The sequence below is a fragment of the Chiroxiphia lanceolata genome, chromosome 18 (assembly GCF_009829145.1).
Source record: "Chiroxiphia lanceolata isolate bChiLan1 chromosome 18, bChiLan1.pri, whole genome shotgun sequence".
Taxonomy (NCBI): Eukaryota; Metazoa; Chordata; class Aves; order Passeriformes; family Pipridae; genus Chiroxiphia; species Chiroxiphia lanceolata.
The window spans coordinates 14367198-14394288 of record NC_045654.1 but is presented as its reverse complement, the minus strand read 5'-3'; the positions used below and the strand labels follow the sequence as shown (position 1 = coordinate 14394288).

Below are 27091 nucleotides of genomic sequence, written 5' to 3'. Positions count from 1 at the left end.
CTAAACAAGAGGATATTTTGCAACAAAGCAAAGGCATGAAACTCAGCATTCTTGCTCATTTTCAGTCTTCCACTCTCCATCTCTGATTCTTCTCTTCCTTCTTTCCCTTTTCTCCCTCCCCTTTATTCACAAACTCTTTATATCAATATTCCCTGAGAACCAGCTGTGAAAGGTTTGTCAACTTCAAATCCAAATGTATTTCCTTTACCCAAACACCGCCCCTGATCTCAGTGCAGTAAGAAAGGCACTGTGGATCCCAAGTTGTTGTGATGTCATAACACACACATCAAAAAGAAATAATTTCTATTTTCCCCCCACTTTTCATTCTAGAGTTTCTCTGTATTTTTGTACAACACGTGTTGGGGAGACTTTCAGTGACTCCTGAATTACGGGACTTTTTTCCCTTCAGTCGTGTCCATCCCAGAGACAAGAACTATTTCCCTGGTTCTCCTCTGCTTTGCTCACCTGAGGAGTCTGTCTTTACCACCCATTGTCTCCACCCAGTAGACAGATTTTCGTCCATGGCCATCCAGTGCTGTGTCCACTCTGTGTGTTTTCAGGTTCCAGACATGGATGAGCCCGTTCTCAGAGCTGGCAATAGGAACAGATGGTTTTAGTGTGACCACTGCATTCAGGTGATCAGTCTGATGCTTTTTGTTTTGTTTCCAAAACTGAAGGTGTGTGCACAGACAGCACACCCATCATTCACAACCACACGTTGCTGTTTTCTCCAGACACACTTTGTCAAAAGAATACACTTGTTTTTAAAAGGAAACGAGCACACTGAGAGCAGCCAGAAATCCTGGTTTCCTTACCCAGAGAACAGAACAGGGGGATCGGGTTCTCGGCCTCCACAGGAGAAGTGCAGAGTGTGGATGGCAGCACTGGTACCTCTGAGCACAAACTGGGGATCTGGAGGTGGCAGAGCCATCCCAGCAATGAACTGTGGGGGTGAGAAGAAGACACAGATATTAGCGAGGGGAAGGCAAAATGAAAGGTAAAGTGAAATGACAACTTTGAATATATTCTGAGCAGGATGTTGCTTTTCCTGGTCCCTTTGCTCTTTGAATTATCATTACTGAATGTTATTTCTATTTGCCACACAGCTCAGGGTAAAGCATTTCCTCTGAACAGCAGCTGTGAAGCAGTGTCCAGCCTGCTCTTTGCTGCACTGCTCTGTCAGGGAGGTGCTGAGCTGGCCACACACACCCCCCTCACAGTCTCGGAAATACAAAATTGGTCACCTGTTCTCCCTGCTGCAAAAGGCAAGAGCCACACAACACAAGAAACTGGATACCCATAATTTCAGTGGGCAAGCAATTCATCATTCCCTTTAGCCCCTTGGCTAAGTCTTTCCCCTTCCTCCCCATAAAAATACTACTTCTGTGTTTCCCCTCACAACCGTTTCCAGAAAAGCACTGCAGTGAACATATCAACTGCAAAGGACTTCTGATGAGACTGGAGTTCTGGTGCACACAAGAATTCCATTACTCTTGAGTGCTTGAATTTTTGGTTCCAAGCACGGTTACAGGAAAAAAGAAATGCAGTATTTCACACTGAGTGACTACTGTGTTAAACATTTTATTCCAAGCAGTTTGTATTCCCTAAAGGATCAAAAGGGATGGATACCTTCAGCTTCATGTCATTGGTTCAAAGGTGGTCGGGCTCAGCACAGAACAGGACTGGTGTCTGGGGAAGGAGCTGCCCTGTCCCATGTGGGAAACACAAAGGACAGTTCCTGATGAGCTCCCAGGGACAGCCCGTGCCATTCCCACAGGCCCAGCCTGTGCCATTCCCACAAACCCAGCCCGTGCCATTCCCACAGGCAGCTGTCCCTGCCCTGGCACCCTCGCCAGGTATTTCCAGTCACAGAACACCTGCACAGGCAGCTCTGCACAAGCACCAGAGAAGGACGAGAATGACTTCTCTGTGCTCTGACTTGCTGCAAATGACCCTCCAGACCTGTCCTGGGACAAGGGAACCAGCAGCTTCTTTGACTGGAACTGCAATTTGCAATTCATTGGAAAATGCGTTATAATGTCCATTACAAAAAATATTTTCACCACGAAAAGTGTTTACTGCCTTATCTGTGGCATTACTAGCTATGCTTTATGTTTGCTTCTTCATTTCTGACCTGACTTCACACAGAAAAGGTCATCTTTCGCCACTACAGATGTCAACTCTTGTCACTTTTGCCTACTCATGCATGTATTACCCCAGATTAGACAAAAACTTTGCTAAATTCAGTAAGGAAGATCAGCAGGTGTTTGTCTGCCTGCTGGCTCACAGCAGAGGGATTGCAGAGAATCAGAACAGAGCACTAGAGCTACAAGTTCCATGTAAAACAGCTCAACTGTTCGTCATCCCCCTCAGCATCGGCTTTTGAATCGTGTTCAGTGGATGCACTTGCTGTTGCACCTCATTTGCAGGTCTACCTTGAGTGTTTATAGATCAGTAATCACCATGGTATCTATAGGTCCTAATTAAATGCAATTATCTTTTAGAACTAGTGATGAAACATAATGTGCAGCATAATGTGCAGTTCTCTCTCAATAGCACTGTGTAATTAGGTATGAGAATGATGAGCTCAGTGGATCCCCTCCGTGTTTTAGGGCCCTGACTCATCTGGTTTATGATGCTGTCGGCTGATCCACACTCCTGACAGGCATTACACGATGTACAGGTTGGCCCCATGGCGAGATCCAGCTCCCAGGTGCCCATCTGTACCATGGTACACCTGTACCCTGGGTTACAAACCTGTGAGAGTGAGGATTCTGTGCCCAGGGGTCCCTCTCTGGGCACCCCAGCTGTGCTGGTGCCCTCAGCCCCCCCTTTGTGGAGCCCTGTCAGTGTGAGGAGCTGGGGGCTGGTCCGAGGGTGCAGCACTCCCTGTGCTCAGCACGAGGCAGAGCCGAGCCAGCCCAGGGGCCAGCTGGGATTACAAGGCAGGCTTTTAACAGCGTTTTTCTAATTACCCCCCCACAGGTTTCTGCTGACAGACAGCAGTGTGGGCGTGGCTGTGGGAAGGCTTTACCTGGCATCAAACAGACGCTACTAATGCATGTCTTTACAAGGAGGAGGGTTCAGAACAATCCTCAGAGCGGTTACAAGAGAAAAAACCAACTACTGAAAACATACTTCTGAGATGTAAGCAAATGAAGGGACTTTTTGCTCCTTGGAGCCTGGTTCTTTCCTTACTTTTCTGCTAATCATATATGTGAATCTGGAAATTTGGCTTAATATTAAACCTAATTTTTATTGAGCTTATGACTCCTTATTACTTCCTATCACGATGTGGCAGATGAATGGCAGTGTGACAGTATTAAGCATCTCATTTTCCTTCCAGCAAGTGCTGAACTATAAAATTGCATCTGTGCTGTCTTTATCCAGGAGCTTGGACAAGTCACTAAAGACTAAGATTTAATTAAAAGTTCTTAGGTACAGAAAGTCCCATGAGGTTGCAAATAGATGGACATTTAGTGCACCAGTGCTTTAACGACTCCAAGAAAGCATCAGTCTGTTCCTGTTGACACACAGCATCCTCAAAACAATGATATTCAGCCTACCTTCAGCTCAGCAGGTAGCTCAGTCTCTCCCTTACTTCCAGGGATAATGAACTACCTTGTGGTGCACTGATAGGAACAGATAATGGTTACACTGTGCTTTGCTGAGCAGACAGCTACAAACATGCTAAATATGACGATTGTGAGATGGTTAAAGCCTCTGGGTAAATTTTTCAAAAGTGCCTAAGTGATTTAGAAGCCTAAGACTCATTTCCAAATGAATTTTCAATCCTGCATCTCTAGGACTTTTTAAAGTTTCACCCCAGGTGTCTGAAAATGAGTTCTCTAATTAGCACAACATTTATTTTCTTGTTAATGCCATCTAGCCTCAGGGAGACCAATCTGTTCTTCTTAACTGAGGATATCTGCAACAAATTTAATTAAATGAATTTGCTTAGTATTTAGTCTGGTCTGAGAGCAAATTCTGGCTCAAGGGCTTGAACAAGCGAAGTGCAACCTACAGAAGGAAGTTCATTGAAAAGCAGGGCTACACTGTATGTTTTAAAAGGGCTACACTGTATGTATGTCCCAGAGATCTCCTCATGCTGTGCCTCCTGCCTCCTGGGAAAGGAGTTCAAAGACACGAATACAGGAATCATTTTCTTATGGCAGTATTTGCTTGCAAGAGGGTGTCCCCTGCAAGAGATGCAACACTCACCATCCCGCTCTTTCTTCTGAAAAGATGTTCCACTTCTTATTTCTTCCAGCCCTCCCTGCCTGTCTCAGCATCCTCCTGCAGGGGCTGAGCCACCCCTGGGGACACAGACAGGGCCGAGGACTGTTACAGGGTGACAGCCCGGGGCTCCTGCACAGCTCACATTTGCTCCGAGTGAGGAGTGGAAGCCGCGCTTGTCCAAACGAGGGCTTCAATTAGCAAACAGCCAAGTGCACCGTGCATTAAAACCAAAAAGGGTTTGGTCTAAAAAAATGCATCTGCTAAATGCCAGAACAATCAAACTTCCTTCAAACTTACGTTATTTTAGAGAACAATTCTCTACTAATATCCCTCACAAATCTTACTTTGCTTAGGTGGCAATTAGAATAATCCTCAAACCATTTGAATTTCTATGCAGTGGTATTCCAGTATCATCACTTCAGCATTCGATATAAAAAAGTTAAGCTTTTATTTAATGAGAGTCATTTAAAATATGTAAATGTCAAAAGGATTACCTTAGAAAAATCTCTCAGAGAATTAAAAACATTAACAGATTCCCACAGGAAAAATTCCAGCAGAATTCAGCAACTCTCCTGTTCCCACTCCTGTCACTTGTATTTCTATCACACATTGAAGCAAAAACAAATTGCTATTAAAATATCATCCAAACACCCTCCTCCCCCTAACAAACTCCACAGTTCAGTTTGAGATACCAACGGCTCAAGCAAAGACAAGAAAAAAAATCCTCTTTTTTTTTTCTTTAGGCTTATTTAGAATAGTAAAAACTCAGTGGTAAAAGAGCTTTTTCAGGTATAGGAGAAATAAATCTCTCTAGGCATGTCTGGCAAACTGTTTTGGGACTGAAACCAGCAGGTGTGCAGACATAATTACTACTGCAAAATATCCAACACATCCAGGTGTGCTCACAAACAGATATATGAAATCCCTGTTATTTTTTGAAAATTCCTAGTCTACCAGGTGCCACCCTCCCAAAGGAAAACCAGAGCAAAGAATGAGTTCAGGAAGATGTGAATAAATTGTCCTTGCCCCCTTGCAGGCTGTGTGTCTTTTCCCCCCATCCCAAAGCCCTTTCCCAGGCTGCAGTCCCGTGCCCCCTGCCCACCCTGCCCGGCCGGGACGCTCCGCGGCACCAGGGCTTTGGGAAGGGGGCACCAGGGCTTTGGGAATGGGGCACCAGGGCTTTGGGAATGGGGCACCAGGGCTTTGGGAAGGGGGCACCAGGGCTTTGGGAAGGGGGCACCAGGGCTTTGGGAAGGGGGCACACACTGCCACAGCAGAGGAACCCTCTCTCAGGGTAACAGTGCAACACCAACAGCTCTGTGTCTCCCATTCCATCGCAACCTCCACTGCTCACATCCAGCGGGGATCCCTGCGGGACGAGCTTTCCAAACACAGCATTCCCACAGCTCCAGCCTCCAACCCCTGCAGACGAGGAGGTTTCACAGCGGTGAAACAGGAACCACTCTCAGCCCAAGCAATTACAGGGAACTGGAGAGCAGCATTTAAGGGCTACAAGAACCCATTTAATGAGTAGCGTTTCCACACATCATCACGAGAGATGCCAGACAAATCCACACGAGCTGAATGAGTTAAAGTTCACCTCATCTGACTGCAAAAGTGAATTTTAGTAGGTTATTGTACAAATGGTCTCAAAGCAGGTCTATAGGTCGGTAAACAATTCTTCAGACATGCTCTGACAAGTTTTTAAGCCCAGCTTTTGGTTTTGCATGTACAAACCAAAAAATGATAGAACACACTGGAACAGGGAAGTCAGCAATACAAAGGGATGTTGTGAGACAGTCATCTGAAGAAATCTCCATGCACCTGAGGTGCAGAGTAACTGAGCGGACCAAGAAATGCCTTTTGGGGTCCTGTAACAAGCTACCACATACAAACACTTAGGGAAGAATGAAAATCCCGAAGCCAGGCCCTCCTGCTTTTTGCATTCTCACTGCAGTTGCTCAAAACACACGGCATGTCTGTTGTTTGCAAAGACAGAAACATGCACTGGTAAAAGTAAAAGCAGCAGAGCCTTGATCGAGAGGTGTGGGAGCGCTACACAAATAGTTGCAAAGGTCAGAGCCCCAGAATATATGAAAAGTCATTTGTCAGTCAAATAACAATGCAGCTCTCAATTTAAAACTCTCATTTCTATCCTTGGTGCTAAACTGAGATAGAAAATTTATTACATTTCTAGGCTTTATTTAGAGCTAATTAAAAAAAAATTATTTCAAGTGGAAGCAATCAGTAGAAATCTTTAAATCGGGAAATTGATGTAAAACAGAAATTAGAAGTAGTAGAAATTTTTGATTTAGCCAGTAAATGTACTAATACAGCACTCCTAATTTTCAGAAGGATAACCAAATGCCTTCTTTTTAATTGGTTATTTTTCACATTACTAATTACAACTACCAAAGTAGAGATTAGCACAGTGATGTGTATTTGTGACTTCAAACCCTAAAATAATTATGATAAAAATAACAATAATAATTTTTTAAAAATCACACCAATGGACTGGGAGTGTTCATTAGTGTGCTTGTGCTTGCACCAGAAAATACAGTGCCCAGACACTGGAGATAGGTTTCTATCTTGCTTGCAAACCTTGCTGGTTAGTGACACGTCCATGTCAGAGGGAATGCAGTGATTTATACGACCTGGTTGTACAATCCTGGACGAGCTGAGACCATAAATCTGCTGCCACACAGCCAGCACTGCAGCTGACAAGAGCCCTTCCTCTTACAGGTTGGGAACACCGAACACTGTCAGAGCTTTCGTTCTAAATACTCACCAAATAATTTCTAATGACTAACAAGGACAGAAAACACTTCCAAAGTCTCCCTTGGAGAAGTGCTGAGAACTTCCATTTCCCACTGACTTCAAGGGAAGTCAGGACTTCATCCTTTCTCAGGAGACCCCAAAATTACCCTCTCTCCTGACATTTAGACAACGAATGACGGAAGTTTCCACATTTTAATTGTAATAGTCAATGGACAGATAGCAAACAAAACTGCTTATCAGCAATTGGTGATGTGCCAAGAAACCTTCTGGGAGCCGGAAAGCAAATGACAAATACCCATCCTGCAACACAACCCATTTCATGATTTCACCCAGGTAATGGCTCCTCCCAGGGTGAGCACCTTCTCTGCCAGCATTCCTTACCTGAGCGAGGCTAAAACACAACATATTACCATGTTAGGGAATGAAGTTTGCAAGAAAAACGTGTATAAATGTGTGTAACCTTCAGGAATACTGAAAGCCCGGGCTGCATCTCGAGGTCCACTTGCAAATACCTCCATCTGCAAGTGTTAAAAAAAAGTCACTGAACAACAATTGCTTTCCAAATGAAAACACAGATTCAGCATGGGAACAAAACTAAGAACACTGTAATCATTTGCAAGACACTGAGTTAGCATATGGATCTCATTGCCACTTACACATTTTGGTCACTGAAACAAAAAGCTATTAATCAATATGTAAAAGCCATAAATTAACATAAACATTAATCATTCTAATGCTCCCACTGTGTCGGACTGATAATTTTTTTTCAGTCTTTCATTCTGACATATGTGCCTTCAGCTATCAGCTGGGTGACCTTTTTTAACACAGTTAAACATTTTGGGCATTGCAAATATTACTGAAGTAAACATTTTGGAGACAGCCAAATATCATGGATACACTGAAGCCAAAAATATGGGGTCTGAAAACATGAGAGCCCCTGCCTCTCATGTAATTATACTAGCTTTTAATAAGGGAGCCTAAAACACAGCCTGAAATCCAGCTGAAACAGATGAAATTCTAGGGTTTCATAAACAGGTTCGTTTTGCAGATGAGGGAAAAGACACCCATCTGTTTTACTTTCTGAAACCATTAATTGCTTGGGAAAGTGCAAAGATGTAACTACAGCCAGCCTTGTTTGGAGAAAGAAAGCATAAAAGCCCATAGTAGTTCAGCTCTGCAACACACTCTGCATAAAATTATCAGGGGAAAAAAAGATGACAAATGCCCAATCACTTTGAAAAGTTGAAGAATATGAATATACACTTATATAGCACAATGTAAGTGAAAAGAAGTATTTATACAAGTGTGTCTCTGTTCCATACCAGCAGAACTAACGTGAATTTAAGTTTGGGCATGTGATAAATCATTGTAATCTAGCAGAAAATTGATAAGCCAAGGACCATCAAAAGCCTGTTTTGAGCAGCCTGTAGCTCAGCCATGCATAGCAATCTGTCAGCCACGGGGCTCTGTCTGCCCATCCTCCTTAATTAGGGGCGCTGCACGGAGCAGCATCAGCCACAAATCTTGTGGTTCCAAGAGCTAATAATGTCCTCAGATAGCTTGGGCTTCATTAAACGTCCGCCAGACATTTTAGCAGACATTCCAGCAATAATCTTGTTTAGTAACAAACTATTAAAAAGAATTGACAGAGAAGGAATATATCAAGTTGTTACAGCAACTGAAGTTATTTGGGCCAGAATTGTATGTCTGCAATTAAGGATTCTGTAACTCTGAGCAATTAAAATATCACTTTATTTGAAAACTAATTAATTCTAAACACATATTTTTCCCATGACAAACTTTTATGATTGTTTAATTTATTCCATTCTAATTACACTTTAATTAATCTACTCTTGTATAATATTATACTGTTATTCTGGCACTTGCCCAATGCAGACAATAAATTGATTGCAGTTCCGTTGTGCAAGAGCACAAACTGTCATGCCAGTTTCAACACCGTCTTTATTTATTTGTCTGTTCTATTACTTTTCTTTTCCTCCCACAGGGCATAGGAACATGAAACACAACACAAATCATATGACATTTTGTCTTCTACACTTTCTTCTTCAAAGTGTGAAGTATAACAAGAGTTTTTAGTATTAAGGAAAAGTATATGTAATATGATACTACATAATAAAACATAACCTATAGGAAATGAATTTATACTTCTAAAATACATCCCACAATGACTTATCAATTGATTCCTGATGTACAGGACCATGCCCAGAAACGGAGCTGTTTCCATTGACACTGATATCTGCTCAGGAGCTGACCTGGCACAGTCTCCAATAAGGGAGAAAGAGACCAAAGCCCATTTTCATACTAATCTTAAAACCACAATTATTTCAGTATCTCTCTAAGTTTTACAAGACACTGCATTTTAATTTTGCATCAAGTCACCTTAGATTCAACTAAAACAAAAGTATATAAATTCTTTTCTTACTCAATAAATACTGTATTTGGATTAAACTCTGATAAAAGAAATACATACAAAAATTCTATTGCACACGGAGCTATCAGTGTTGTATTTTATTTTGCTTTGGCCATACTTGAGGTAAAAATGACTGATGGTTACAGTCAGAAGTGCTCAAGTTTTATTTTTTTAATGTGAACGTCCCTGAAATTCGCAGTTCTTGCGCATTTGGTGGGAGGAGATCCTGAGCAGTGACTCTTTCTGAAGACACAATGAAGCAATCTACTTTTGATGTGCTTTTAAACCCTCAGTTGTGTTCCTGGCTGTACATTGTCTGTGCTTATGAAATACCTGCTCTTGTACCTGCCTTACCAAGGGCAGACGCCGTGCAGAGGGAGGCAGTTCAGTTAAACTGCACTGCAAGCTCTGACAGTGCTCCCCAAAATATGGCCTTTCACTAATGATACAGTTCCCATTTCAGAGAGTTAAAAAGACAACTACAAAACACATTCACAAAATATATACTCATAAAAGGGGAAAAAACCACTGCACTTAATTGAACAGGCTACGTCCTTCACCAGCATTGCCGAAGTGGGAGCTACATTTGTATCAGAATATTGTACTGTCCTACCCCCTGTGTTTATATTCTCAGCATTTGTCTCATAACAGTTAAAAAATATACTTTGAAACTGCAAACAGCAAACAGGACAAATTGACATAAACACTGGAGGAATATTAAATAAGAGGGCAATTCCTACTTGTGTCCAGCTCATGTTTTGCATTCCAAGGTCGGGATCTGATCTCCGCCTGCCCAAAGTGCCAGATGATATTGGTGAGACTGCTCACACGGGGGAGGGTTGGCAGGGTTCACTGCACCAGGATTTCATAAAGTATTTTCTCTTTGGAAGGTTTCTGCTGCTGTGCAAACACAACACATCTCCAAGAGCAGCATTACTGTGGGTCATTCCCTGTGGATGCAGAACCTGGGGCAGGGACAGTGAGTGACCTCCCGAGGTGGCACAGGCACAGGACTGGGATTAGGACTCCACTCACTGATCCAGACACAGACAGTCCCTTCCCAGGGCCACTGAGCACCATGGGTGTTTTAAGAAACAAAGCAGTGTGGACAGTCTGCATCAATTCATTAGGTTAAAACTTTGCATCCTTACTCAGGTGAACTCTCGAGCTCAGAAGCAATTGCATTTCAGTAAAGTCTGTCCCATTTGGTACTTGTATTTTACTTTCTCCAAGAACCCCTTCAGTATTAAAAGAAATAGAAGACAGTGTTATGTATATCACTTTAAAATATATGACTCAAAGTTACAGGTTATTATTATTTTTATGCTATGAAATTTCCCCCCAAATTCAAGCTTAATTACTAGTAGTATGTGCCATTTGTCTGGTAGGATGCCTATTCAATACAGCATAAGTATTTGGATAAGCCAAGTTTCTGGAGAGCAGTTTAGTCCAAGAAATCTAAAAGGGATCACTATAACTCCACTGCAAATAGGAATGACATTTACAAGGCAAATATTACCTAAATATCAAATGAAAAAATTAATCTTTTTTTTAACATTTAAGGCTAAGCTTATACTTTAGACACAATGCATAATTGTTCTTCCATGCCAGTCTGATCACATAAATCTACATCCATTTTACAAAAGCATTAGTTAAATATGCTCATCTCCAAGCATACGAGCATATGCTTACACATTAAACATGTCAAACAGTTAAACTGTTAAAATGTGAGGGATATTTATAAAAAACTGGTTCCACATTTACCAGGTTGAGTACTGATGATGCTTAATTCCCAGTTTCTGGTCCTGACTGCTTCCTGTGTCTGTGATGCTCTGATCAGTCCTTTCTCTATGTTTTAATGAGTAACACTAATTATTTAGCAAATGGAGAGAAATAACCCCAAAGCAACAGAACAGAGTTACAGTTTACACATGTAACTTCAGGCTCCACTCCCCTCATCCACGAGAAACTAATCCTGACCAAAAATGTAGTGAAAAATGCACAACTGTTTCACCGCATTAATTTGAAACTTTGAACAATTCTGCCGGCCCTGAACTTGAACTGCAGCCTTTGAACGTGTGCTGAACAGCCCCCATTGTACCAGGCTGCCATGCTGGCAGCAACTGAAGTGCCAGTCTCTCGGCAGATAATCAGATTATGTCATGTTCTGACCAAATTCATTAGGAAAACTTTTACCAACCCATTATCTCAAACCAGAAAATCTAGATCAAAGTATAACCAATTTTACAGCACAATAAAACTGTTATAAATATTTAAACACTAATTAAAAGGCCTCTTTCGTTAAAAGTAAATAAATAATTGAAAGCTACATCTTCTTATAAATGCTATCAAGTGCAACCACATTTATCCCATCCTTCTCAGCAGACCAGAGCCTGTGTATGGTGGAGAGCGGGAAGAACAGCTCTCAGGAGGAGTCATTTGAGAAGATGGAGGGTTGTTAGACTTTTAAATCATTTGCCTACAGTAAGTCACAGTGAGTGCTCCTTCTGGTGCCAAAGCATCCATCCCTGAATGTCTCTGCTGACTGCATCCCCACTGGACAATGGGATCTCCTTCATGCTCAGGTCCTGGAGGGACACCACATCCAAAAGGAGAGAAAAAATACTTCATAAGGAAATTCCAAATCAGTGACTAATTTCTCAGTAATTGCAATTCTATTGTAATATATTGCTTTCTTCCTAAAATATGCATGATCTTGTCTGCTAAAAAGGCCGATAACTGTAATTAAGTTTGGCAGACTATTTTCTGTGTTTTGATCAGATATGACACCTGTGCAGAACAAACACCGAACACAGAGTACTAAACACTTCCCTTGTCTCCATTTCAGCTGGATAGCAAGAATGGCATAAGAGGGAATCAAAGAATTCATATTAATATAATTGACAGCAAGGAACCAATCCACAAGCAGAAGCAGCGACAGGACAGTCATCAATATTGATTTCACATATTTTTCAGTACTACAATCCGATTCTCCATCTGTAACCCAAACTTTAGAAGTATGATAATTTACGGAAAGGAGATTAATTTAGCCATTTTGAGTCAAAGACGTATTTCATAGCTTCATCCCAATCCTGTATATTGTTGGGATCCCTTTCCCCTTTGAAGACTTAGTGAATGATTGAAGCTTCTACTTTCTGAGAAACAGATAACACAAGACTAGTAATCTGACTCTAAGCCACTGGATAAAGGCAGTTTGTTTCCTCTTAGCCCATCTGTCAACACCTCTTCAGTAATTAGTCCTAATTATTACAAAGGGCTAGCCTCCCATTGGCATTATTAAATCAGAAATAGTATCATAGCCAGGTATCTTTCAACGCCTCCCAGGCTGGCGACCTTCGATTTCATTGAATCTTCCATCAGTATCCGCCTTTGGAAGAGCCTCAGCAGTAATTTTAGCATCAGCTTCAAAGATGCAGATCCCACAGTGGAATTCCAGGGATGCATTCATATACACACCCACATCATGTGACAGGAGAGCAAGCAACACAATTGACCTTTGCATTGTTCTCTAAACTCCCGTGATATAAACCACACATTTCTATTTTCCACAGTAGAGCTGGGGTTTGCCTGCATGCTTAGAAGTGCTCCTTTGAACTTATTGCTGATAGGAAGAATAGTGAAACCGTGCCTATAAAGATGAAGGTCAAATCTTTGTTAAGAAAACAATACATGTGAAACTTTTTTCAGATCAAGATAAATTTGCAAGGAGTAAATAGTAACTAAAAATATGCATTAATGTATTTAGGTGTGAAGATTTAAAAGGTTTCTTTTGTTTATTTTTGCCATATAGCTGAAGTACTTCCCCAGAAAAGTGGAAAACAGAAAGGATGATGACATCAAACTCTCATGGAACCAAAGCTCAGTTAGCTGAGGCTTTAGTCAGACAGTCTGAAGCTCTTCCTTTGTGTTAGCATTTATTTAACTGAAACAAGAGGAAAAAAGATATTGCTATGAACCAAACTCTCCATTTCTTTTGATTAAAAGCCAGAAGTGTTTCCCAGTCGCACACCTGAGACCACGAGTGAGCATTTGTTTATGCTGGATTTCTCAAAACCAGCCCAGCACTACCAGTTCCCTCACCCAGTGAGCCAGCCCGAGCTGCACTCGTATGCTCTGTGCTCGTAGAAGTGGCCCTGCTAAAAGCTCGTGCACAGAGCATGGGAGCTACACAAATATTCAAAAGCCTCCATGGGAGCAAAGCCCACATTCTCTAATTAAAATAAAGAATGCTTTTGTTGATATGCTTAATGTTACAAAAAAAAATAAAGCATATAGAAGACAATTTTTTTTACAAGAAAAAATTCAAACACATTTTAAAGAACTTTCCCGTGTCCTATATTAAAGTGAAATAGTGATTCTTTTTACCTGTTCACAGGTCTCTAAATGCTCCAGATGTAATAAAGAGCCAGCTGTTACAGCAGAAGCAGCAGCCTAAAGCCTTAGGGTTTGACTGGGCCATCAGGAGTGGGGAGCACACGGAACAGGGTGCCTGGGGAGGATGCCCCAACCTGCAGGGACATCACCCCAGCTCTGTGGTGTCACCAAAGCCCAGTGCCTGGAACAGGGACCATGACCCAAACTGTGAGCCCCTAATCCGTGGCTGTGGTTGGCCCCAAGTCCCTGCTCTGTTCCATTGGCTCAACGTGGCCTATTTGGAAGGAGCACAAAGACACCTCAGTAGCACACAGTACTGGAGCGTGGAGAAACTGCTCTGAGCCAGCTCCCTGCAGACTTGTCCTGCAGACTTGTCCTGCATTCCTTCCTGCTGGAGCACTCATGGCACCATACAGCTTCACTGCACCTGGATAGCTTTTCCCTTCTGAGATAACTAAAACTCACTGCCAAGAAAAATAAACATACAAACTTAAAATTCATTTTCCAAGTTGTACGTTTTCCAAATAAATGCCATGTTAGTGACATGCACAGCAACAGGCAGGCATTTGACTATCTGTCGATCAGACTTTAAATACATTAATATTTCAGGTATCAACAATGCAGTATTAACACCCTTGCTACCATTTTTTTTCTTTATTATCCTTATGAGAATTTAGTGCAGTAACAATAAAAACCTTTCAAAGTAAAACACTGTATGGTACTGTACTGCAGAAAGAAATGCCCTGCAGGGTCAGACAGCTGATGGGGTCCCTCAGGCCTGGCACCCCATTTCCAACAGTGCCATGCTACTGAGAGAGGCTGTTTAGGGAAAAGACAGAAGCCTGGCTACTTCTGCAGTCCCTGTGCCCCCCACACCTTCACAGCTAATTGCTGAGTTAATGATGGCACAGGGCACGTAACTGCACTGTCCATTTGCAGTGCTGCTGCCTATGGAACTGTCTGAGCCCTTCTGAACCTGCTGAGATCCTTGCCTTCACTGCCTCCCATGGCAAAAAATTTACTACCTGAAATTCCAGAGAATGAAGGAGTATTTTCTTTTCTTTGTTTATAAACCTGATCTCCTACTCTCTCACTGAATGCCCTCTCATTCTTACATTGCAGGATTTAGAGGGCAACAGTTTCACGTTTGGCTTTTTCATCACTGTCTTGATCTTGTAAATATCAGTGATAAATAAATATCTGTTTTTCTCTAAGGAGTACCAGACTTCTCAATTCTCCTCGTATGACAGTTGTTCCATTTCCCCAAGTTGTTTCAGTTGTCATTTTCTGCACCATCTCTTACTCCACCTAATCCATCTCAAAAAGCAGAGAACTGAACACAGTGCTTCAGATATGAGCCCCATCAGGTTTTCCTTAGTAGCTGTAATCTCAAACCACGACAGTAGCAAAGTGCCATCCTTGATGGGATAAATCCTCACTACCTCAAAAATCACGTCACCTTCAAGAGAAAAGTTCCTTCTTCCTGCAACAGAGAGAATTCCAGCTAATACACCTGGCACAGGACTATCCTTGTCACCCAATAGTTTGGATTCCTCCTGCAGGGCACGCCAGTATCTGGCAGTTCTGCACAAGTACAGAGAGGAAGATAAGGGCCCATGTTCCCAGTGCAGCCCAGTGCAGCCCTTGCAAGAAGAAATGAGATCTGGGCTTCAGGACATGGCTTGTAAACAATCTCTGCAAAGCACATACTCATTTTTAGATACTGCAAATTGAAATGTTTTATATGAACCCACTTCTGCAGTTTCCTCAGTTCCCACTAAGTCCAAAATACTTACATACATCAATAATTACACAAAGGTAACACCACTAACCTATCACTGATTTTAAAGAGATTACTGCATAGTGAAGATGTTCACACACAGCAACAACAGCCATGGAGCGTTCACTGAACAACTGATTTTAGCTCTCTCAAAAGCCAAAAGTCTTCATAGTACTGCGTTTTGTATAAAACAAGATTACAGTTTAACCCGAAAGGTCTTTGGTATGTTCCTTTTTCAAGTCTGCAAGTACTAGTTTCAGGGAAGAAGTCTGTGCCAAAGTATATTATACCTACTATGGCAATAAATTCTTCAGGGATGAGGTTTTACACATAAATTACCTTCATTTGCAGTCTCTGAATGCTCTTCTAAATTTTATGGGATAATATGAATTATGAGCACCCATGTATTTCTTGCAGGTATAATGTGAGACAGATTTTTTTTCTATTACTTGCAAGAGATTATGCAAGTGAGTTGTACTCTGCTCTACACCTCTCTCCCCCCACCTGTGGTAACACAGGCCACTCAATTGCTTAGGAGAAGTGTACAGTCTCTATAAAGATGTGTATGTATTAATTAGTCTAACTAGGATTAAATGTGAATCATGTGGTTAAGCAAAAGGATTAAAATATTAGAAAGGTTTTTTTCTAAACATTATAATATTAGATCTCTTAATCTTTTATTTCTTGGTTTAGTTATTGGTTTGGCAAAATAATTCCTTTTAAATAAATTGTACCTTTAAAGAGCACAATTTATATTTATTTGAAGCTACCATCGTAATCTTTACAAAATTTGGCTGGATTTCAGAGGCTGGGTTTTAGGCATTTTGTTGGTTCTGCTGGATTTTTAAAACCCTTGAGATCTGGGAATGGAATGAGTCTGTTCACTGTTATTATCAGTCTCCAGTAAATACTGTTGGTGATGCACTGGAACTTAAATCCTGCCATTCTTCATATATCTGTTGAACACTGGGTGCCTTGGACTCAGTTCATACACACCACTTGCCTCAGAAGCAAAGTTCTGGGTTTCCCCGGGAGCTCTAATTTCAGGAATCACTAGAAATGTGAACTGGCAAACAGATCCCAGACCCCAGTTGAACAAACTGCTCTACCCTCACTATCTGACACAGCTTAGTAGTTTCAAAGGCTTCACGAGAACGGGTCCAGGATCAGGCATTTTTCTGAAAGGACACACTGTTGGTTGGCTGTATGAACCAGCAACCCCACTTCAAACGGCACCTACTCCCAGCCATGAAAACCCAGGTGAAGGCAGCAGGAACGGTGCACGTGGCATGGGAACGCTCGCCCTGCTCCCACAGTGGGCGAAGAAGGCTCATAACAAGATCAGACAAAAGAGAAAACACTGAATCATATTAAAGTAATTACCAGAAAATAAGACTTCTGCAAAATATTTGCAATCAGCTCGCTGGAGCCTTCAGGCTCAGTCTTGCATTGGGCTGCCCGTGGCAGCAGCAGCCCAGGAGGTGCTCCAGGAGGAGCGGCTGACTCAGGCCAGTTCCTCCCCGGCTGCCGCCTCCGGCACGGAGAGCACACGGCACCTGGCCCGGTGCTGCTCCCACGTTACTCCTGGCCCGGTGCTGCTCCCACGTTACTCCTGGCCCGGTGCTGCTCCCACGTTACTCCTGGCCCGGTGCTGCTCCCACCATACTCCTGGCCCATGCAGTGTACTCCCACGTTACTCCTGGCCCATGCAGTGTACTCCCACGTTACTCCTGGCCCATGCAGTGTACTCCCACGTTACTCCTGGCCCATGCAGTGTACTCCCACGTTACTCCTGGCCCATGCAGTGTACTCCCACGTTACTCCTGGCCCATGCAGTGTACTCCCATGTTACTCCTAACCAGCCTGACAGTACAGAAAGCCATGGCCCTCCTCCCCCTCTGCTTGCCCTACTACTTCTATGACAGAGAGGGAAGGACCAGGCATGCAGACCCCACTGCCTCTCCACCTTTGTCTCTCCCATCTCCCCACACCCAAAACTGCTGTCTAAAGCAGCCATATGGGACACATTTACTTCCCACTCCTGCCCTGGGGTGCTACCAGGGCCAGGAATAATCTAGCATGGAGATAGCATCAGCATGAAAGAGAAGACAATCCCAGTCAGGAAGAACATATGCCGGCACTAGATAATGACAACCACATTTAATGGGCACGAGCATGAAGGCATGGATTTCAGAGACTGTCCCCTTACTTTAAAAAAGGGGGGGCTATTATAAAAATGCCCAATTACATCATCAGGCACTATACAATATTTATGATATAAAATCCCTATAATTAAATGCTAAGTACAGATTTCAATTATTTAGTAATAAAACAAGTAATAAAATATTTAGTAATAAAATAAGCAAATGCCTTTAAAACATTATTTTCATAGAGAGATCACAGAACACAAAAGGAGCTTAAGAGTGACCTGTCAGGACCTAAGACATCCCATGGTGAGATTTAAGGTGTGAGGATTCTCAGGCTCAGTGTTGCAATTAAGCTGTTTCCTTCCAGATTCACTTTTTTCTGCAAGCTTATAGCGGAGCTGGTACATGGGAAGAGAGGGAATTGCTGCCCTGACTGTGTTAGTTATCACAGCACCTTAAAACTAGACACTGGGGAAAACAAAGGCACATACAGAAACTAAAACTAGTAGAGATGCAAAGCAGTGAGACAGTTCAACCCACAGGGGCCATGTCTGCACATGCCTCTCCACTGAAGGACCTGGGCTGTGTTCATTAGTGTTGGAAAACCCTGCAATATTATATATAAAAAAAGAAATTAATTGAAAAAATAGTTTCAAAACATAACCTTTCTTGAGAAATATCATCCAAATCATTGGAAATAAAGGGTATTCCCAGTAGATATTCTCAATAATTTATCTGTCATGGGGGGGAAGACCGCAATATTACTAATTCTATTTCAGGGCTAAGTGACAGTCCTGGACCAATGCTGATAAAACCATCCAGCAATGCAGCAGTGAAGCCAGGAAACAACCAGGTGCTGCCCTGTCCTTAAGCAGGATGCAGCACACACTGTCCTGCCCAGGGACAGGACTCTGCCAGCCAGTGGTGGCAAAGTGGCCGTGCCACCTCACTTTCCTTTCTTCTTGGTGTATCTGATGTGACTTAAAGGAAAGACCTCCAGCACAGCTCCAAATCTGCAAGGCTCAAGTGCTGTCAGTGTGCCAGACTCATCCTTACGGGGAAAAATAACAGGTGGATGAGGGGCTCCTAGACTCCCTTCCCCTTAGCTGCAATCCTTGCAGAAGTTTGGGATGGACGACACTGAAAAATTCTTCATATTTGGCATCACATTAAGAATTTTTGTGTCAAGAAAGAGAATGCAGTCCGCTTCAATTCATGTTTCTGACAAACTCGTTTTTCTGGGTAGATTTTCAGCTAAACAAAAACTGAGCTGGAAACGTCCAGTTCAAATTGAATGTTCTCTAAACTAAATACAGTTGATTATTCCTTGCTTCCTTACATGCTCCTCCCATACCAAGAACAAAAGACAACTTGTCGAAGAACACATTTTAAAGCAGGAATAATGACCATTCTCAACGCCACAGCTCCATTTTTATTGCAGCTAAACCAACCCTGCAGGTCTTCCACTAGCTCCAGTGCCTGGGAGGGAGTGGGAAGAACGATGTGTTACACTACAATGGAGGAAGTACACAGGTCAACTGGAAAAACGGACTATAAAAAGCTTTTCTTACACAAACACGGGAGGAAGCAACCAACACCCTCAATTGTCGAAGGGAAATGATGGAGGCCTAAACACACAACTAGAAAAAAAGACGTAAAAAGTCCTGCCTGATTCACATGTTCCCAGTCCCTCTCAGATTTGAGAGCCTGGTTCCATAAGGTCAGTGTTACCCACGGCAGACCTGGCAAATCTCACACACAGAGCACAAATAACTGTGCCAGGCTGGAGACCCTGCTGCAGCTCACACTGAGCATCACCCCTTCCTGGGGCACAGCACTAGGAGCTCTCTCCCTCCCTGAAACCTCCTGCAAGTTGGGTGAGGAACTCCTGGAACCTGGGGTCAGAGTGCCAAAAACAAGCCCCGGTGCTGTGCTGCAGGACAGGGCTGTGCCACCAGGGAAGCCACTCCTGCTCCAAGGGCCTTTCCCGAGCAGCAGCAGCCCCGGCTGTGTGCCAGGAACAGGCCCCAGGGACCTGTTCACCCAGCTCGGAACGTCAGAGAACAGAACAATCAAAGGGTCTAACACAGGGGCAAGAATTCAAAGTACAGCTTCGGAAGGTCAAACAGACCCATCACAGAAGAGAAAATCTATCAGAGCAAACAGCTAAATAGCAGCAGGCCAGAGATGCAAATTCTGCCACGGCAGACTGAGGACAGAGGAGGCAGACAGGGAAGGTGGCTGCACTGGTAGAACCTCCTTTGGAGAGACTGTTACCTGGGCCTTCGCAATGGGCAAGACCCAGTGGGGACCAGCCCTCTCTGACACAGCATCACACACTTCCACGTCCCAGGGAACAGCCCCACAGCCCAGGTATTCTGATCCCCAGCAGCAGAAAGCCTCTGAGAGAGATATGACCAAAAGAGAGTTCCCGTGATGATCTACTGCCACTCCAGCAGTCTCATGTTTTTCCATTAATTTTCCTTATCCACAAAAATACATTGGCTCATGGCATTTAGCAAAGTCATAACCTTCTAGTTACAGAGCTTGAACTTGCCAACAATTATTTAGTGAGTGTAATGGAGCGAGGTCAGGATGTAGATACATAGGACAGAGATTTTACTAGTCCTTACAAAATCATTCCTTCTCCAGCCAGCCCTGGATGAAAGGACATAAAAAGTAGAGGTTTGGCTATGCAATGAACCTGTAGCTTCAAAGTAATTTTACTTAGAAATTTCTTATGTGGTTTTGAATATCTACCATTTATAAATGACTACAAATTAAAGTCATCACACAATATTTGAGTGGAAGCAGATAGCCCACATTCTCTCCTGCCCCCAAAACACGTCAAGTTGTTTTGGAATTTTTTAAAATAACAGTAATAACATACTAAACACTTGGATGATACAGATCCACCAATCTGGGATAAAACTGCATTCTTCTTCCCCTGCTGCTTACTTAGGGAAGGTGTTAGTATTGCTTTGCCAGAACACAAAGACAGCAACACAGTTTAGCACTTCAAACACCAGCAGTCAACACAACAGAAATCACCCTGCTTTGTCCCTGGTATTAATGCTCAGTGCAAAACAGGATACTGGGTTCTGGAATATGTTTTCTTTATTCTACAGGAGGCACACAGAGGAGTTCTGTGACGGGCCACTCTCCCTCCTGATTTCAAAGTGAGAAGCCATGGCTTTACAGGGGTCTGCACAGACATGGCTCTGAGCAACCTCATTCCTAGACAGCTCCAATCCTCCCACATTTATGGATGTGCCCACTTTATCACTCTGTCTTATTGTCTGGGTGGCTGTTGATTTTTTCACATTACGTGTGTCCGTGGGTCTCTCCACAACTCACGCTGTGTGAGTTAAAATCCTTGATGCATCTTGTTTGCAGCTCTACTTCTCCCACCTCCTAACACCGACTAGGACTTTTTTTCTCTCAAACAGTCTCACCACTTTCTCATGGTAAAACTGGCACTGTGGGCTGCCAACTGATACCTGACAGTTTATTCATGTGCAGAGCATCATGCAATTCCTTAATGTGAGTTAAGAAACAATTCTCTGTTTCTAGCTGTCCAGAATTTCCTTTCTTGATATACAAACTCAAACCCTGATGATAGAAACCTGCTCTTCAAGGAGAGGCAAGCAGAAATTTCCCATCAACTGAACAGGTTGTGCTATGCTTCTGGGTAAGCATTACAATATCGTTTTCGCATCACACCTACTCTACTAAATATACAAAACACTGTGCAAGTGATAGTTTTGTCAGCCACCAGCTAATCAAATGAAAAATTATTAGGCTTAGGAAAATAATAAAAGCAGAAGCCAGCTGTGTGTTGGTTGGATGAAAACCCCAGTGTCTCCCATGTTAGCTCATGTGTGTTTCAATTTCTGGGAAGAAAATAATGGGAGTTTCTCCACCCTTTCTCATGTGAGCCATAAAACAGATTTATTACCTAGGATATATTCTGTGTTTTCTCCTGAGGAAAAAAGAAAGTGGTGGAACAAGTTCATTTTTTTCCCTTCTACAACAAGGATTTTCTTTATAATAAACACAGAGCTTAATTTTGGTATCATATGGCCCTTCTATTTAATGCTCTGGTCACACTTTTTGCCTTTCTAAATCTTGAATTGTTGCATTTTCATTTCAGTGGGGAATCTACAGCTGCTCCAGCTGTTTGAGTGCAAAAATCTGTCCTAAGATTCCTATCTGGTATGTTTTAAAGCAAAATCCTTCTCTCCCCTAAATCAAATAAATTTAGCATCTACTGAAAAAACTATAGAATAACTAAAACAAAAAGAAAAGCTAAACATAAGTCTATGTTTCTTTTCAAATAGTTCTAGCTCAGCTTTACCTTACACCCAGCAGCTCTGGGAAACCTAGGCTGCAGATTCAGAGGTTTAGGACAGGGTTGCACCTCATCTGGGACGGTTTTCCTGTACAAATAACTATTTTTTGACTGTAACAGTCACCTTCTGACCTTTAAAAATAAATCATGAAAGAGAAAATTTGCTGACTAGAAGATTTTTAGCTCCTATGACTCTAATTTGCTCACAGTATGATGTTACAGTTCTGAGGACCTGCGCTGGTAAATCCCTTTACAAAAAAGGTGATTTCCCCTATAACTTTCACTTTTGAGGTGCAGAAGACACCGATTCATTAAACACTTCTGCATCATGACACAGCCTGGGTTCCCCAGTTGAGTGGTCTGGAAAGTTTCAAGGCTAAGATATGGTTTTGTAAATGACACCAGTAACACCTCTTCTTTAAGTCAATCTGTTGACTCCAATATCTGTAGCCTGAACATGCTCCACACTCTACCCTTGCTCTCTCACCCCTCTTGTTGATGAGTCACTTCCCTGCAAACCTGACATCTCTCAAAGCTTCGGTTCTTTCAAACCAGCCTGTGATATACGAGCGTTTACACCGAGCCATAAATGCCACTGAGACAATCTCTGCAATGACGAGCTACGCCATCATTAGCTGCATATAATTAAAATGTACCACAGGAAGTGTGTTCATTACAGTTGTGAAATTATTTTTATTGCTTATGAACAGAAAAAAAAAATGCACTTTTAATCATAAACTGTGCCAGCACAGAGCTCAAAAGGAAGCTGGCTTGCTTGGGCAAAAATTGTGCAGGTTTTTTTGTAGATTTGTTTCTTTCTCATCGTTTTGTGATCACTTGCACTGCTCCACGGAGACCAGTAATTTGGAAAATAAAATCCCAGTAGCTGAAGTCGTTTTCAAGCCATTCCTAATTTGAAACCCCTCATTTGTACTACCAAGTATATTCTAGTGCAGTTAAAGTGCATTCCTACCAAGAGAGTATAAATCCATCCACACAGATATTCTGGGGACCAAAACACTGTTAGTGCCATGAAACTTCCTCTGTCCTTTGTAAAGACACGCACACAAACATGTAATAGTGTGCTGAGATTCTGAGTTTGGACAAGAGTAAAGCATCAGCATTACAACTCAAAGGAGAACTCCAAAAAGACAAGATCAGCCTTTTTTTTTAAATCATTACTAAGTTTGTCTTCACAGCCTCAGAAATCTCACTACCACACATCCATAGTCCAACACAGCTGCAACAAAGCAATTTATTACAGAGGAGCAACAATAGTAGCTATTTTCCCCAATGAAGACAGTGTTTCATAGAATATAATTTTGAAAAGTCAGAATCTTCAGTGTTAAGTCTCCTGTATGAGCTAATTAGCACTGACTGGTTGACAGTTATTACTGATCCAGTGAAACAGGACATTGTTATTGCAGAGAAATAGAACTCAAATTAAAAATAAAATGTATACAAACACAAAGCATAACACAGCTCATGTACTACATGATACAGGGCCAAAAAAAGGTGTTTCTTTACAATGTAAGAACATAGATGGGTCAGTAGTTCAGCATTTCTTTGCAAAAAGAAACCCACAGTATTGCAAAATGGTCAAAAGGGTCAGAAAAGGTGTAACATAGTTAGGCAACAGGTCTGCTCCCCAACACCTTACAATTCCAACACTGTCATTCTAATGCTTAAAAATAAGTCTCCACACCAATTAACCAAAATCAGACAATCTATCTGACATTAGAACCTGGCATCTCTTCCAATGCATGCACCAACATAATTTCCATCTGCACAATCTTTATAACTGATAATGACATACCCAAGCCAGAACAAACAGAGTTAGATTTCCTGATTGCAGGATATTTTTGAAACAAGAAAAAACTAGTTTACCTGTAAAAGCAATAAAAATGTTAATAGAAATCATAAAAAAACAAGAAGTTACTCTGGTATGGTTTTTTAAAATGTAGTAATTTAGTTTAAAATAAAATTTTAAAAAATCTTTGTACGCCCTGTCCTTCATGCAGACAAGACAAATTATTAATGAAAGGCTTCCCAGTCATGGAGCCCTCTCTAAAAGCCTCACAGAAATGCTACTAAAACTGGGGGTTAATGGAAGGAGCTTCGGAAGAATGACGGGTCACAAAGAGAGTGTGCTAAAAAGTGTGGAGAAACGCTCCTCAAAACAATTCCCAGAGAAGTCACACACAGATTTCTACCTTGTGTCGCCTGTTTTTTCCAGAGCACACCCCATGCCTGCTTTTTACCTTGTTCGTTTCAAAACGAAGCTGCTGAATCTGAAACTGGATTATTTCCTACCCTAAATCGGCATTTAAAGGAGCTGTACGAGGCACGTCCTTACTTTCACACAAAAGCGGGGAAGACAAGCACGGCAGCGCGGTGCGGGCCCTGCCTGTGCCGGCCCTACCTGTGCCGCCAGGGGGCGACAGCGCGCGAGCCGCCCTCACCTGGGCACACCTGGGCAGAGCCCGCGCGCGGGCCAGGAGGGCTCTGAGGGCTCTGCAGGACCATGAGGGGCCATGAGGGGCTCTAAGGGGCCATGAGGGCTCTGCAGGACCATGAGGGGCTCTGAGGGCTCTGCAGGACCATGAGGGGCCATGAGGGCTCTGAGGGGCCATGAGGGACTCTGAGGGGCCATGAGGGCTCTGAGAGGCCATGAGGGCTCTGAGGGTTCTGCAGGACCATGAGGGCTCTGAGGGGCCAGGAGGGGCTCTGAGGGGCCAGGAGGGGCTCTGAGGGCTCTGAAGGGCCATGAGGGCTCTGAGGGGCCATGAGGGGCTCTGAGGGCTCTGCAGGACCATGAGGGCTCTGAGGGGCCATGAGGGGCTCTGAGGGCTCTGAAAGGCCATGAGGGCTCTGAAGGGCCATGAGGGTTCTGAGGGGCCATGAGGGGCTCTGAGGGCTCTGAAAGGCCATGAGGGCTCTGCGGGGCCATGAGGAGCTCTGAGGGGCCGCGCGGGGGGTGTGGGGTGTGACGCTGCCCCCGTTGCCGTGGCGACGCCCCGCGCGTGCGCACAGCGCCACCGGCCCCTCTGGCCTGTGAGGCGGCGCAGCGGCAGTGACAGCGCAGCCGTCCCGGCCCCGCGGCCGAGCGGGGGGTTCCCCGCGGCGGTGATGGCGCAGCCTGGTCCGTCCCTCCGCACCCCACCTCCCCCCCACCCGCTCACCGAGCGCCGGCGGGGCGGGAGCGGTGCAGCGATGATTCGGCGATCCCCGCGGGAACCAGGCGGACGTCGAGCCGCGCGCGTGACGTCACGGGGCCGGCGGGAGGCGCGCATGCGCTTTGTGGGCCCGGCCGGACCGAGGCCGGTGTGGGGATCCCGCTCAGGGTGTCCCGGCCAGGGGGTCCCGGGGCTGCTCAGGGGCCTCGCGGTGCCGGCGGCGGCACGGAGAGGCAGCGCAGCCGCGGGGTCCTACGAGGGGCCTCGCTCGGTAATCGGGAGGGCCCCGCCTTCACCGAGCGCGTCCCCGCTCCGCGGGGCTGGGCACGACCCGGGACACGCGGAGGACAAGCTGTGAGCCGGCTGGGCCGGTGCCATCGAGCGGTTCGGTCCGGCTGTGACGCGGGGGACTCCCCGCAGCTGCTGGGGGTGCTTTGGGCTCTCTCCCACCCGGGGCTGTGCTTGGGGCTCTCTCACCCTGCACCGCATCCGTTGCCAGGAGTTCTGCTGAGCGCGGGGTTGCCGCACTGCTGAATTCATTGGCCTCTTCCGCTGCCAGCCTGGGTTTATTCTGCCATAAAGACCCAAGTATTCCCAAGTGCCACACAGCCACACAAAGTCTTCCAGGTGCTGTCCTGCAGGAGAGCGTCTTTAGGCAAATAAAGAAGTTGCCTCCTGAAATGATTCCCAATGGAAGTTACTGGGTAGGTGAAATAATTGAACTAGATCAGGCACCAGTTAAATAACCCTGTACGTATTGCTGGGACAAAAATGCGGAGATGTGGGATTGGGACTGACCCTGCTGATGTCCCACCATCCCCCTGAGCCGATGGGAAGGCAGTGTAGGCACGTACACAACACACACTCTTCCCCCTTAAGAGGCCCCTGTTGCTCCCCAGCTACACCACGACTTGCTCAAGGAAAGCAAATAAACCATCCTTTGCTTTTGTCACCTGTCTAGGAGTTAAAAGCTCTTGTCATTTCAGTATTTTCTCAGAAGGCTGTCCTGCTACAATTCCAGCTAGAAGGCTTGGTACCTCTGAAAAATTAATGCTTTTCAGTTTTCCTATAATTTTTGCCTATGGAGGCAAAGAGTCGTTGAAAGCTGAATTAAACCTAGAGTACCACAGTGCAGACAAAGGCATGGAGACTTTCTGTGAGTCTGGGAAGTCAGTCTGGAGCTTGCTTTTCTACTCATATCAAACTTCCCATCAGCAGGAACACGGATTCCTAAATCCCTGCTCTAAAGGGCTTTACATGGCATTCAGCACACTGAGGAGGTTATGCCTCTCATTATTAGGAATGTCCTAAGGACGGATAAATACCTTCAGGATTGTATAATGCACAAATACAGCCCCATGTTTCCCTACATGTTTTGCTGAAATGATTTGAATTAAGAGATTGAGAGCAGGAGATCATTGCTATAAATTGCTGTGCATAATGAAACCACATGTGCAGTGTGCTTCAGGTCTTTAATTTGTTAGGAGCTGGATGTTTATTAGAGTATGGTACAGTTAATATTCCCTACAGTCGCCTGGAAAATGAAATACCCCTTTCCCAACACAAAGATAATGAGTTGTGTGGGTAAGATAAGGTGGTTACCAGAATTCAGAATTCAGAATTGACAGAATCCAATTAATTTAACATGAATTAATGCAAGATCGAATTTATTACAGTTGGATGCAATTTGTAATTGAAAGTTCCATTGCAGCACGTTTTTACATGTTATCTCCCATCAGTAAGAGATCTCAAAAGAGCAAATTCTCCATTTTGAACAGCAGCAATGTATTTCTT

The 27091-nt window shown here is 43.7% G+C and overlaps 1 protein-coding gene across 3 annotated transcripts in view; it reads right to left on the bottom strand.

Annotated features, from left to right (window-relative positions):
• GNB1L (G protein subunit beta 1 like) overlaps nt 1–25387 on the bottom strand; it is a 44312-nt gene extending 18925 nt beyond the window's left edge. Inside the window, exons 1-3 of one of the 3 annotated variants that reach the window (XM_032705701.1) lie at nt 25304–25387; nt 816–943; nt 466–591 (exon numbers count right to left, since the gene is read on the bottom strand). In XM_032705701.1, coding sequence (XP_032561592.1) covers nt 466–591; nt 816–931 — 242 coding nt within the window. In that variant the 5' untranslated portion in view covers nt 932–943; nt 25304–25387. Of the gene's footprint in view, nt 1–465; nt 592–815; nt 944–1629; nt 1657–24382; nt 24502–25303 lie in introns of those variants that run through there. The other 2 variants (XM_032705702.1, XM_032705700.1) reach the window with 2 other exon arrangements.
• Nucleotides 25388–27091: the final 1704 nt, after the last annotated feature.